Raw genomic sequence first — 13,737 nt, forward strand, 5'->3', positions numbered from 1 at the left:
AATCTCTGCATGTAAAAAGAATACCCTTTGTACACCGCCTGTAATAAATAAAATATATAGGAAATTCAATTTTATATTAAGAAAAGAATAAACTAAATATAGCATAAAATTGACTTTTTGCTTTATCTTTTCAGTTTTATAGAACAAGATAAAGTGTCCGGTTTCTGGACTTGGATGTTCGTTCTGTCCAAGCTGCCTGAGCTGGGCGACACGGTCTTCATTGTGCTACGTAAGAAGCCGCTCATCTTCCTCCACTGGTATCACCACATCACTGTACTGCTCTACACCTGGTTCTCCTTCACCGAGTATACGTCATCTGCGCGCTGGTTCGTCGTCATGAATTACTGCGTGCACAGGTAATGATGGTTTACTTACATTCAAGTCTTATTTTCTCATAGATTACTAGACATTGTATTGCATGATAAGCACACCGTGCTATGTAGTTCGGAACACGACGTATAACATAATACTCCGTTAATGTTATGTTTGATGTTTGATTACTATCTTTTATTTTTTGGATTAATATACAACCTTGATACCGTAAACAGAGGTGAAGCCGAGATTAGGTCTCATACGTGAATAGCGAAATAAACCCACGAGCAATGATTTCGAATATCATTCGCCCTCAGGGTGAGTTTTAAATTCATCGTAGAACGTGAAAGGGTCAGGTGATGTTGCTCTCGGAATAAACATTAACATTGATATCATTATCGGTTGCAAAATAAAGGATATTATGTAACATGTAAGCACGTTGATAAGAAAGAAAGTACAGCTCAACGTTGATTACTCTAGTTACTATATTAATTAACTCATTACATTTGGATAAAAATAATCTCTTCTGAATAACAATATATATGATCTGCACGATTGCCTTCATGCGATACAAATCCGTCTTTGTTAGGACGAAGGACAGCCTATAAATAATAGTTTAAACGATAAATTTTTAATGCTTGAATGAAAAGACCTTCTACAATGTCAAATGCATCAAAGTGTACAGTATTATATAATATCATAATTATTATAGACGTTACATAATGTTTTTTATGTACGGCATTTCAGTGAGTCGCTAAAGTACCTGCACCGTTTTAAAGTCGCCAGCTTAAATCTATTCACTGCTGAACTCTATTTTTCCGTCTCGTTTAGCTCGCTGAAAATTTTATACTTTTTTATGTTGAATTTCGGTTTGAATATGATTAGAATATTCATTTTTAATTATGCGTTATTAATTGCTGTGGCAATTATTTAAAATTATGTGAATTTTGAAATTGTATTATTTTAATACACATCCGTGGTAAAGCTATTGTTCTATGCGAAGTTTTTTAGTTTTTACAAAATAATATAATAAAAAAGTAATATATAAGAGATGAATAATTTGATATTGGTATCTACCAAGGTCATGTCAATATTAAACAACGTTACGACCACACCAATGTCTTCATTAAATTTTATAGCGTCATATTTTGTATGATTTAAAAATCTTTGATTATCTTTAAAGTAACATAAGTAAATTTACTTGGTAGTAGGGCTTTGTGCAAGCCCGTCTGGGTAGGTACCACCCACTCATCAGATATTCTACCGCCAAATAGCAGTATTCAGTATTGTTGTGTTCCGGTTTGAAGGGTGAGTTAGCCAGTGTATCTACAGGCACAAGGGACGTAACATCTTAACATCAGTTCCCAAGGTTGGTGGCGTAATGGTGATGTAAGGAATGGTTAATATTTCTTACAACGCCATTGTCAATGGGCGGTGGTGACCACTTACCATTAGGTGGCCCATTTGCTCGTCCGCCTACCGATATCATAAAAAAAACCGGTCAAAAATACTATCGTATTAAAAATCGTATCGTAAATTCATTAAAAATAACGAGAAATTAACAAAACGGTTAGGTACCGTAAGGAACTGATATGCAATAAATATGAAGTTATTTGATATAATTTTATTTAATCATATAAAGCCAATATTTGTTGTTATTTTAACCAAAATTTTTACGCACGAAAAATAAAATAAATGTCTATAATAAATATATATTTTTTCATGCAATGGTATGTCGTAATTATTTGAATTTTATTTATCAACAGCAAAAAATGACCTCGAATACTATCGATCTTATATTTTGAACCTTTATTTAACGCGAGATTTAGCGGACATTCACCTCACAGAGAGATCGTGTAAATTTTTAACGATTTTTGATAAATAAACATTACGTTAAGTAAGAATTATAAATATAAGTTGTATAAAGACCTTAAAAAAATAACTTTACCGATGTTATATGTAAAGTCATTGTAAATCCGTAATACGTAAATTTTTCTTCTTCCACAGTGTGATGTACTCGTACTACGCTCTCGTCAGTATGGGCAAATATCCACCGAAGATGCTAGCCATGACCATCACAGTGCTCCAGCTGACTCAGATGATAGTCGGCTGCGCAATCAACATCTGGGCTCACAACTACACCGCCACCGTGCCTCCCGACTCGTGCCATATCAGCCAAATTAACATCAAACTATCGATGGCAATGTACTTCTCCTACTTTGTTCTATTTTCTCAATTCTTCTACAAAGCCTACCTCTCCCCAAAACGCGGGAAGAAAGCCAAAACCGAACCCCTCCCAGAGGTCGCACCGACGAAGAAGGTCGAATACAACGGGTACCCGAGACAAAGAAACGGATTGGTACACTAGTCGTCTTGTCTTGTGATATGTAATTATTGTACAGGTTATCAGCGGCCACCGATTAAACAATTTCTCGATTTGAACGATGCAATCAGTAAACATACCTTTTGATAAAATCTTGTGCGTAGTAAATATGAATTAGATTAAAAGTTAAGGTGATTTTAGGATACATTAAGGAAAAACAATTTAAATCATCGTTTGAGACTGCTGAATTAGATCATAACCTCAACCATGGATTTCAGCTTTATTCATTTGTTTAATTTTGATTCTGAATGTATTGAACAAAAATCAAATCCAGACATCTTGTCGATGTTTGTGTTGGCTTTATACATTTCTTTGAATAAAATTCTAATTAAAAACAATGTGCGTGTCGAATGCGCGTGAGTCGGCTGAGCGTGACATTGGCCGCTTAGTGCCTTATTTCACTTAAATCAATGATGATACGATCGATTAAGCAACATATTATAAAAATAAACGTTTGTTACATATTTATAAATAATTAATTGCGAATTACATACGTGTGAACTAATGTTATGTGCTGTTTATAATTATTGTATTGGAACGATTACTCTTTTTATTGACAGCGTTATCTTCGTAAATATAATTAATACTACACATAAAACACCTAGCATTTATGTGATGCATGTTAATAAACGCGCAACATGATATATATCAATCACCACACGTGACTTGACATAGTTCATGAGATTTAACCTTTTGTATAATAATCGTATGTTGCAGCAATATTATTTCGCTGATTAATTTGTGTACAATTTCTATTTACTTAAACGTTATTTTCTATCGTTATATTTATTGTTTTCATGTTGTGAACTGTGTTATGTTGGACACGAAACGTGTGCAAAAGACGTTACTAATCATTAATTCGTTTATTTAAATCGTTTCTTGCGCAAGATTTGTATAAAAGCTGAATTCAGTTTGTATGTATTGTAATGTGGAGTAGCGTATCTACTGCATTTTGTACCAACTAACTTTAGGATGTGCAACTGTCTCGTAACAAAAGTGTTGGGTCTATTTAGTGACAATTTAATTAATAAGTAAAGGTTTTGATAATCTATTATTTTCAGCACAAGTTTATTAAATTTATAATAATCAGAAATTGTTTAAAATCGGTGCCGTTAGCTTAAGGCGAGCCGTCACGTGTTACATTCCATGCTAAGTTGTTTCCGCTGGTATGAGATTGGCTTAGATCTCTTATGCTTGGTGACGACTCGCCCTTGGCGCTTCGAGCTTTTGCTTCAGTTCTATGAGCACAGATAATACAGGAACCGTAAATCTTATATAAATATTTTATGAAATATTAATTTATTAACATATCATCAATAATTAATTCTTTTTCTATGTAGTCCAATTGTTATATAGTAAAATGTGTAGTTTAGCTTACAATGTTGTTAAAAAAGATTATTTAAGATTACACAAAATCACTCAATAGAGTTTTAATAAGAATAATACTTCATTAGTTGAATTAGATTGAAGTGCTGTTAAAAAGCTTTTTAAATTATAAATTGATAAAAAAAAAATAGTTGAAATTATATAAATTTTATAGTCCCATGTAAACTGTGGCATAGCGACCGAAGTAGAAGCGCGTAACTCCTTTGTTGTTATCGTATTTATTACTTAAAAAATAGTGATTTTTAATGTAATTTATTTGTAAAGGGTAGTCTTACGACCTGTACAGATAAGAATCGTGGGTTTTCAGCTTGATATGGCCAATGGTCGTGGTTTGTCCAGGAGGACCTCTCACCGTCTGCTGAAGCATTGAATAGTAGATTTTATAAATTATTTATCAAATCGGTTACATTGGTGATTGGTCTCGATGTTTTAGTTTTAAAACTTTGGTAACGCTTGTCAGACAAGTGCACAAAGTGTAATCTATAGATATAATTTCAGCTAGCGGATTAAGCGATATTAATGTTATATTGACGGTTACAGTACAGCTTGTTTTTTTTATATTAAATCAACTGCTTGACTAGTAAATAACATTTTGTAAGCTGGCATATTGTAAATAGAATGGTTAACGGGAAGTAATAAAAGTTATAGGTAAGCTAAATAATTCCTATACATGGCTCGTGACAATGTATCGCTCGATGTAATGTGCCCAATTATAATGTACAAAGTTTAGGTTATTTACCTAATAAGCCCCCTTTTCCGTGTGAAAATAACCTCGATAGTTAATACTTTATTTTAAAGTAGTATAATCGCGGATACAAAAGAATTTTAATGCGTTTTTGACATAAGGTCAAATTGGCGGGAATAAGGTTACCACAGACAAACGAATACCCTCGTTTTAATAACCCTATTTTAAATTTGTCTGTGACGATTCTGAATAGAAGAATAGGTATGTCGCAAAGACGACTACTATTTCGCAATTCATTTAAATTTTCGGTATTAGTACGGATATTTTATAGAAAATTTTGTCATTAATCAAATGACTCATAATGTACAAAACTGTTAAATGTAACTATAGTTATTTGAAGAATTCAATAGTTCAAAGAAACAGGTTCAAATGAAGCCATATTTGTGGAATGTAAGATTACGGAAACAACAGACGAATTGTTAATATACTAATTACAAAAATAAAAATCAACGTTATCTTCTTACAACATTTTAGGATGTTAGAAGTATTTGTCCGCTTGTAACATAACATTTTGCTACAAAGGTGTGCAGAATTAGTAGTGTGTAGATTCTAGGTCAAGGTCAATTCGACTAATAAATAGAAAATGTAAGAATAGTATTGGTAGTCAGTTGATTTTTTTATTTTGATAAATGCCCTTTACAGACTATACTGTTTCCAGATTAAATTCCTTTTTCACTAGGTACCTATATAAACTATCATTCAAATTTATGTCATTATTTTCATGAGGGAAATAACATATTCGCATTGGGTATTTTAGAAATGGGATTTCATATTATATTTATAATTTAAAATCGTTATAGGGAACTCCGTGATTTAATAGGTGTCTTTCTATTATTTTCAGAAAAATGTTAGGCGTGTAAATATTGGTCCTGAATAAAATTTGTAATACCTATTATGTGTATAATTAAAATAAGTTTTGGTTTTCACTACAAATTTCTTTTTTCTTAAAAGTTTTTCTTTTAAGTTAATTGTTTTTAACTCACCTCGCCTAGCGCTTATAAATAAATATATTTATTGGTACTGATTTTTCTTTCTGAATATAATATAATAATAACAATTGAAAAAATAATAACGAATGGGAATTCATTTAAAATATTTTTTTACCTTAAATCAGACATCTTGTTATTATTTTGAAATTCAAGTCAGAAGTACGAAACACAAATTTTTAAAATCAACACTTAGCATTTATTTATATTATTACTAATTTTCTTGTAACAAGGAAAGTATAAATCAGCCTAGCTAAAACGAATTAGCGATAACGGTTCCATATTTCAAGAAGATATTTTAAAATATATTTTTGCGAAAATGTTTTGTGATTACAATCAAAGTGGAACTGACGTATGTGTATGTACATACAGTCAGAGATAATGTAATTAAAAAAAGTGGAATTATTCTTGCAATAATTAATTTGTATTTCTGGGCAAATAAAGCATTCTTTAAATATATTTTGTTTCATTTTACTACCTTTAATAGTTAGGTGGAATGGCAACTGCCCAACAGGGTGGTACGTAGTTACCACCATAGAATATCCATTCCTAACATCGCCAATCTGCCACCAAGCATGGGAACTAAGACATTTCTTCAAACCTGAACATACCAATAAATTGGCTAGTATTTAGTGGTGAAATAAGCTGAGTGCGGACTTTTATGAAGTATGTCTTTTCAAATAAACTTAATTAAATTAATTTGTAATTTATCTTCATGGTTTCATTAAAATAAATAACCTCTGTAAACATAATATATAATTTCAACAGGATTAGACATTTGTGTCACGGTTTTACTACTTCAGCTTAAAATAGTATAATAAATGATTCAAACATAATGTGGCAACATGCCAAATAAGATTACATTGTTACAATCCCTTAAGAAATATAAAAATTACTAAATGCGTATATTTGTTTTTGTTGCAAAAGGAAATAAATCCAACTCAAAATACAAACGCTTGAAAATAAAAATTATACCAGTTGTATTGTTATGTAATATAATGTTACTTATATTTTATTTTTGAAAATAGTTTAGTATTTCTGAGATCAAGAATTCCCTAGTCATTAAAATATCCTTTAAAATAATTCCTTACATTTATTTAAATCAATAAAATCGTAGAAAAATCCTAAATATAAGACATTGGAAAAAGTAAAAACTGGCCTTAATTTGTAAAAAGGCAGTCTATCATATAAAATAAAGTGAAGAGAAGTTGAACAAGATGGTCAAACGCTCTTGATAATGTATGTCTTTCTTTATATTCCTATCAGATGTTGCCGTTTTCCGGTATTGTCATCTGTATGTCACATGTCAGTAAATTTCGTGACATTGACAGAAAGATTGCTGTAAAACCTCTTTGTTTATCGTAAATTTTATACACATTGCTATTAAATACGCACAAGAAATGGAATTAATTGATAATGATATTCGCCAATGGGATGCGAATGATGTAAAGGAGCAGTTTGGCGACAACCTGATGTTATTGCCTTCTAATGATAACATAAAGGAACTACAAACGATACTTCGAGACAAGTAAGGTTATAATACTTAAATAGGTTTCGTTGTATTGTCTTGTTTAATACTCATTTGACATTTTCCAATCCCCTTTTTCAATAGAATAATAGTGCAGTCTAACTTTTTTATTTTATGTTGAACAATTATGTTGAAATCATTGAGAAGGCTTTGTTTACATTAACGAATAGTATATAAATTTGTTTAATCAGTAATATGTAGCTGATTCTTTTTTTTCAATGTTATTTTAATAATAATTAGTTGTTTTATATTCAAGTAAAACTATTTTTATCATTAGGAATACATCTCGAAGTGATTTCAAGTTCTATGCTGATCGCCTGATTAGACTTGTTATTGAAGAGAGTTTGAATAAGTTACCATTCACGGATTGTGAAGTTATTACACCAACAGGAGCTTTATATAAGGGTTTAAAATATGGATCTGGAAATTGTGGGGTTTCTATTGTTAGATCGGGAGAGGCCATGGAGCAGGTGCGTACAGATGACATCTTAATAAATATATATTAAGATAGATTTGAAGAAAATATAACAGCTGATTTTGACAGAAAATCCAAAACATGCACAAATCAATCTTGTTAGACACCTCTGTATATTTGACACTATCATAGCAAATTAAATGTGATTACTAGATATTTTATTTTTACATGATTGGAAAACACTCCATATGTTGGTATTTTACTTATAATAAGTGGCTTAAACAACAATTTCCAGGTTTCTAACTCAAAAAATTACAAACTTCCATAAAAACTATCAGCCTCATTTTCACTCTTTTAGGTGATGATTTTAAAAATATTTATATATTTTGTGTTTAACCCTTAAAATAACTCTAAATATAAACAAATTCTATGCAATCATATCATCACCAATTCCATAAAAAGTCCTGTCTTCCATAAGAAATTCCATACAAAATCAAGGAAGAATATTTCAATGTTGAAATATAAAATAAAATGTATTAGGCCTATTTACTATCTGAATTTCGGACACAAGTTACTTATTTCTTAACTATTTTATGTTCAAGGGCTTGCGAGATTGTTGCCGATCCATACGCATAGGTAAAATTCTGGTAGAGAGTGACAATGACACTCATGAAGCACATGTTGTATATGCAAAATTCCCTGAAGATATTGCTCGAAGGCAGGTACTTTTAATGTACCCCATTATGTCTACTGGTAACACTGTCAAACAGGTATGTACATCTTGGGTTATGTTTATTGTACATAACATAACATAACAATGTTTATTGTATTTATTACAAATACAATTTAAGTGATATACTTTAATGGTATAATAAGAATTATTTTATTTTGTACTTCTCAGAGGCTGTGTTAACTAAACATATTTTTATATGTGGTTCAATTAAGATTTTACTGTACTATGTAAGAACAGTTAGACAGGTAGACAAATATACTAATACATGTTAATTTGGCTATTGTGAAAATGTGGCTATTGTGAAAACAATTGGATCCAATTTATTACTTTGTTATAAGTTCATATTAATATTGTTTCTGGCCTAAATAAGTATTGTCTTTGTGTTCCTACTTTAAATTTTATATTTATCTTTTCTTGTTTTAATCTGGTCTTCATTAAAATTATACATTTTTATAAAAATATTGTTTTATAATTTGTGATATATTTGCCTGCACCTATTTTTATAATTATAACTATTAACTTCTGGGATATTCATAATTTTATAAGTGAATATACATAATTTACATTACTTACATAGTGTATTAATGTAACACTTACATATTTGCAGGCAGTAAATGTGCTCACACAGCATGGTGTCAAAGAAGAGTGCATTATACTTTCCAATCTATTTTGTACTCCTGCAGCAGCACAGGCTGTAGTCGATTATGTACCAAAGATGAAAATACTCACCTCAGAACTACACCCAGTTGCTCCAAACCACTTTGGACAGAAATATTTCGGAACCGACTGATATGAGGACGACTTCGAGTGACTATTGTCTAATAATTATTTTTTTTGTAATTTGACGTGCACTCCTAGAGTTGCAGTTTAATACAGTTTAAGTTGAGCAACAATGTTTATATTGTTAATAAGAGATGCTTATAATTTATTTTATTATGTAATAGTAAACTGTCTCTTTATTTATAATTTTTTATTATTATTGTGATTTAGTTTCTATTCAGCGTTTTCACCTAAAATGAAATTAATTTATATAAAAGTGTATGGCTATAAATGTAAAGCTTGAATTATTTATCTTATTACAGATTTATTAATCTGTACATAAGATTATATTAAAGCATAGTTTAAGGACTTTACTTTGTATCAGAAATCTCTGTTAAGATGTAAAAACATAATAAAATAAGCCTATTTAAAATATGTTTGTGGTTTCCTGAATTATTGTAAAGAATAATTACAGATGATGTTCCAGAATATTTTACCAGGTACATAATATCGTTCTTATAATATAAGATCCCAGAAATAAAATTACCTTTTTTTATATTAATGAAACACTTTATGAAATAATTTTCAACAGAATGCAAATTTTGAATTAAAATCAAGAAACAATACATTTTGGGCATAAAATGCTTTAGAAATATTCAATGAAAAATGTACAAATTTCTTTCATTTTATTTATCTCGAATGAAAACGAACTTTGAAGTTCTTAGACGTTTACACGAATTAATAGAAATTACAGATTTGCTTTAATAATCCGCGCACGAACTGAATATGATATAGCGGTAACGTCAGCAAACTCGCATCTATGAATTATAAGTAGAGAACATGAATAGTCAATGAGAGGCTATAATTCTTGCAGTTTAACATACACACAAACACCTGTTTAGACATAATTGCTAAAATCTCATAAAGCTGGGCATGGCCAGAGTTGGATAGTTCCTTCGCTCGATAAATCTCTAATGCTGTCGGTGTCTATTACTCTTGGTATACTTTGACTGAGTTCCATCGTATTCTCATAACTCATAGCGCGTGGAGTTAAATCAGATTGTTGCCTTTTTAATTTCATTGCTTTTATGGTTAAGATCAACTGTTTTTATACTTTAAGTCTATTTAAGTAATAGTCTATATCTAGAAAGCAGATAAGGACATAACTTCACTTCAAAATAAAATATTATCCTTCACGATGATGATATTATGGATTGAACAGGGAAGGAGGAAAAATAAATAAGAAACAATAAAATTATTTCGATCATTTAATTCAGTTTCATAGTTTATACAATCTATTGATAGATACAAGAATTATTATTAGATCAGATCACACAACTAAGCAATTTCAAGGTGTATATTAATCATAAATTAATAATAATTTTATCAACATTTTAATAATTTATCCCTTAACGATTACCCTTACAAAGTGTTCCCTTGACATTTTTCGTGGTCGTTCCGCAACTGCGATCTCAAAACACAGATGTTATCCTCTTAAAATACAAATCTACGTCTAAAAAAATAGTTTATTATCATTTAAAAATAGATATAACATTCAATTACATTATTGTAACGAGTGGTTCCCATTAGAGAACAAAAATATTTTATTTTTTATTTTATTAGTAAAAACTAGACGACATAACGTCACTTAATAATTTAGTGTTAGGAAGCTATCGTCCGATGGAGAGTATGGCAGCACTACACGTTTCAAATCTCACAGTACGATCGACATCATTACATAAATGGTCGGCGATCCCTCTCATAAGTGCGTGCTCATAAATAAATACTTAAATATAGACATACATTACTTTGTAGGTAATTTTATTTATTACACTTATTATACTATGTTACGCAGTTTAAACAATGACAAGCACTTATTTGATAGTAACAATCATTTTAAAAAACGACTTATAAACACCTGGCAACACTAGGCGTTTTAAGTTTATGATGTCTTGGCATAGATAATAATGATTAAAACAAAAATATTTTGAAATTCACTTAGATATGTTATTAAGGCATCGTGTGAATTGCACTAGGTAAATTGACAAATATAAGTCATACCCAAGGGACTAATACAACAGCCAAAGCGAAATTATATGGCAATTAGCACAATTATATAATATACTGCTACTTATAAATATACATACTGGTTCCCAAAACGGCTGTTATTAGTAACAATAATTAAAACAAAATATATAAACACCTTAAGTAATAATCGAGTAAAAAAAGCGAAATTAGATATTTTATTTGTGCATTTACATATATATATTATTTTTTTGTGATTTTCTCGTTTTTGTATAAAAAATATCGTCAACAACTTGAAGTAACGAGTGACTATAGATTGACCTTACGAAATTTGGTTTCGTCGACAAGGTCGAAAAGTTGGTCGCTAGGTATTCCCTGCGTTCTGAACGCGCACCAGTCTCTCGCGTTTGCGACTATCGGTAGGATTGTCTTGTCGCTGCACAAGACCAAAAACTGTTTAGTCACGAGTCTCTCAAAGCGAAGCTGTTATGGCAATGTCCGTTAATATCCTTAGGAAACATCTGGTTGGGATTTATGTCCGAATAGTCATTAGTGAGAGAATGGAGGCGTTAGAGCAAGCTGTGTATTTACATGAGCTTCTGCTTCGCGCACTCCGGACAGATGATGTCCTGTCCGTCGACGATGAATCCCTTGCCGACGAGTGTGGTCTTGCACTGTGCGCAGATGAAGCAGCCGTTGTGCCAGTGACGGTCTTCGAACGAGATGAAGCGAGTGCCGCCGATACCTGCAAATTGACAGTTTAATGTGTAATTAACGTCGTGTCCGTAAGTTCCAGTTTCCAGAAGCCGCCTAAAAGAAAGTAATATGTTAAGTGGCACTTAGCGCATCGACAACATGGATGGTTGTGTTAAGCTAAATCAGCGAACAAGGATTGCTTGCCTAATCATTTTTCTTGTAGTATGAATTAATAATAAACTGTGTACCCAAAAAAATAGGACTTTCCTATTTTTTGGGTCTTCCTATTTTCTTACTTTTCTTCGTTTATTTTACAAATTAAAGAGTCAATACATTATTTTTTCTCAACAATTATATTTCTTACCAGTGATTGGCTTGGTGCATGAAGTGCAGCGCCTAGCGAACAGCTCTCCGAAGCATTCGGCGCAGTAGGGTTTCTCATCGCGAGACGTGAAGCGTTCTCCGGCGAGCGACGTGTTGCAGTTCGTGCATGTGAAGCACTCGCGATGCCAAGGCTCGTGTTTGTATGTCACACCACCTTGCGTTATGATCTGAAATTGTGTTGAATGTAAGTTGATATAAAAGTATAAAATTATACCTTAGGAATAAATGTATTTAATTTTGCTTTGATAATTTCATAAATTCAAAGGATGTGAAATATATGGTTAGTAAATTCATTTATTTGACCAGAGTTTTATTTGAAAAAATAATTAAATCCAACATTTGTTTTTAAAAGATTGGGTAGAAAAGTTCAAGTGTGGTGCAGCCCACGTATCTAGTTCAATATCATAAGAAGTTTAAATAATCCTAAGCGATTAGTATTAAAATTATATGGCTGATATATCTGCATATTGAGGACCGTTATTGGTTACTACACAATTTATAATTTAGTTATACCTTGTTACACTTGACGCAACGAGTAGCAAACTTGTCCTCGTAGCAGCCGGCGCAGTAGATTTCCTGCTCTCGTGGGATGAAGCTCTTGGTGCCGATCGGGTTCTTGCACACAACACAGCAGAAACACTTCTCGTGCCACTGCTTCGTCTTGTATTCCATCTTCTTGGTTCCTGCATAAAAAATAAATATATTTAAGTTTTGGAAGAAATAACAAATTGCTTTTCGCCTTGAATATCAACTTAACCTAGCTTAGCATCATGACGTTCTAGAAATCTACGTAGCCATAATTACAACATAGTATTGTATATTTATAGGTGTATGAACAATTCAAATTTTAAGTAATATCAAAATGAAGTAAATTTTAAAATAACTTTATTGATGGGATTATTATATCTCTAAAGGTTTTTTTGCCAAAATATTTTCTGCAGCAGCTCCAAGTTAAATAGCAATGTTATACTCCTATGGCCGTGATAACACATCTGCACACACAATACAGCTATCTGTACTCTCTGCGCACTAGATTTGTTTCCAGTACTGGAATGCCGACCCCTCATTTCTAGATAATGAGATCGAGAGAATTCTGAAGCTAAGTTTGCGTACTCACATTGGTGTAAGTACTATAATATCTTCTGCGCAGTTCACTATTTACCGAAACGGATGGCCGTCTCGGCCAAAATGACGTCACCTTAATAACCATAACGGTGTTATTTATATATAATTACTTAAATTACCACAAAAATTCCTATTATCTAAACTGTGATAAACAACGCGACTTAAATAATTAAAATATAAAATTCGGAGAAACGCAAGGTTTCCAATCATGAGTCTTGACCGCTACCGGTCAAGGACTCGGAAGATTGGAAGATATTCCA

General features: G+C 31.5%; 3 protein-coding genes across 13 annotated transcripts in view; 2 read left to right on the forward strand and 1 right to left on the reverse strand.

The window, feature by feature from the left end:
- The window catches only part of Baldspot (baldspot), a 39,514-nt gene extending 33,245 nt beyond the window's left edge, over positions 1 to 6,269 (forward strand). Inside the window, exons 3-4 of the mRNA XM_026634287.2 lie at positions 135 to 356; positions 2,320 to 6,269. Of these exons, the coding sequence (XP_026490072.2) occupies positions 135 to 356; positions 2,320 to 2,680 (583 nt within the window). The 3' untranslated portion in view covers positions 2,681 to 6,269. The remainder of the gene's footprint in view (positions 1 to 134; positions 357 to 2,319) is intronic.
- An 846-nt stretch (positions 6,270 to 7,115) lies between these two features.
- On the forward strand, positions 7,116 to 9,682 carry LOC113396375 (uracil phosphoribosyltransferase homolog). The gene is made up of 4 exons (XM_026634292.2): positions 7,116 to 7,340; positions 7,618 to 7,810; positions 8,358 to 8,525; positions 9,096 to 9,682. Exons 1-4 carry the CDS (start codon positions 7,213 to 7,215, stop codon positions 9,276 to 9,278), a joined length of 672 nt encoding a protein of 223 aa, XP_026490077.1. The 5' UTR covers positions 7,116 to 7,212; the 3' UTR covers positions 9,279 to 9,682.
- Positions 9,683 to 10,502: 820 nt separating this feature from the next.
- Lmpt (Limpet) overlaps positions 10,503 to 13,737 on the reverse strand; it is a 151,170-nt gene continuing 147,935 nt past the window's right edge. For all 11 annotated transcript variants that reach the window (XM_026634272.2, XM_064215073.1, XM_064215075.1 and 8 more), the window contains 3 exons: positions 12,866 to 13,035; positions 12,333 to 12,519; positions 10,503 to 12,017 (listed from right to left, as the gene is read on the reverse strand). In XM_026634272.2, coding sequence (XP_026490057.1) covers positions 11,860 to 12,017; positions 12,333 to 12,519; positions 12,866 to 13,035 — 515 coding nt within the window. In that variant the 3' untranslated portion in view covers positions 10,503 to 11,859. The remainder of the gene's footprint in view (positions 12,018 to 12,332; positions 12,520 to 12,865; positions 13,036 to 13,737) is intronic.

Source organism: Vanessa tameamea, chromosome 6, assembly GCF_037043105.1.
Source record: "Vanessa tameamea isolate UH-Manoa-2023 chromosome 6, ilVanTame1 primary haplotype, whole genome shotgun sequence".
In the NCBI taxonomy this organism is placed as follows: domain Eukaryota; kingdom Metazoa; phylum Arthropoda; class Insecta; order Lepidoptera; family Nymphalidae; genus Vanessa; species Vanessa tameamea.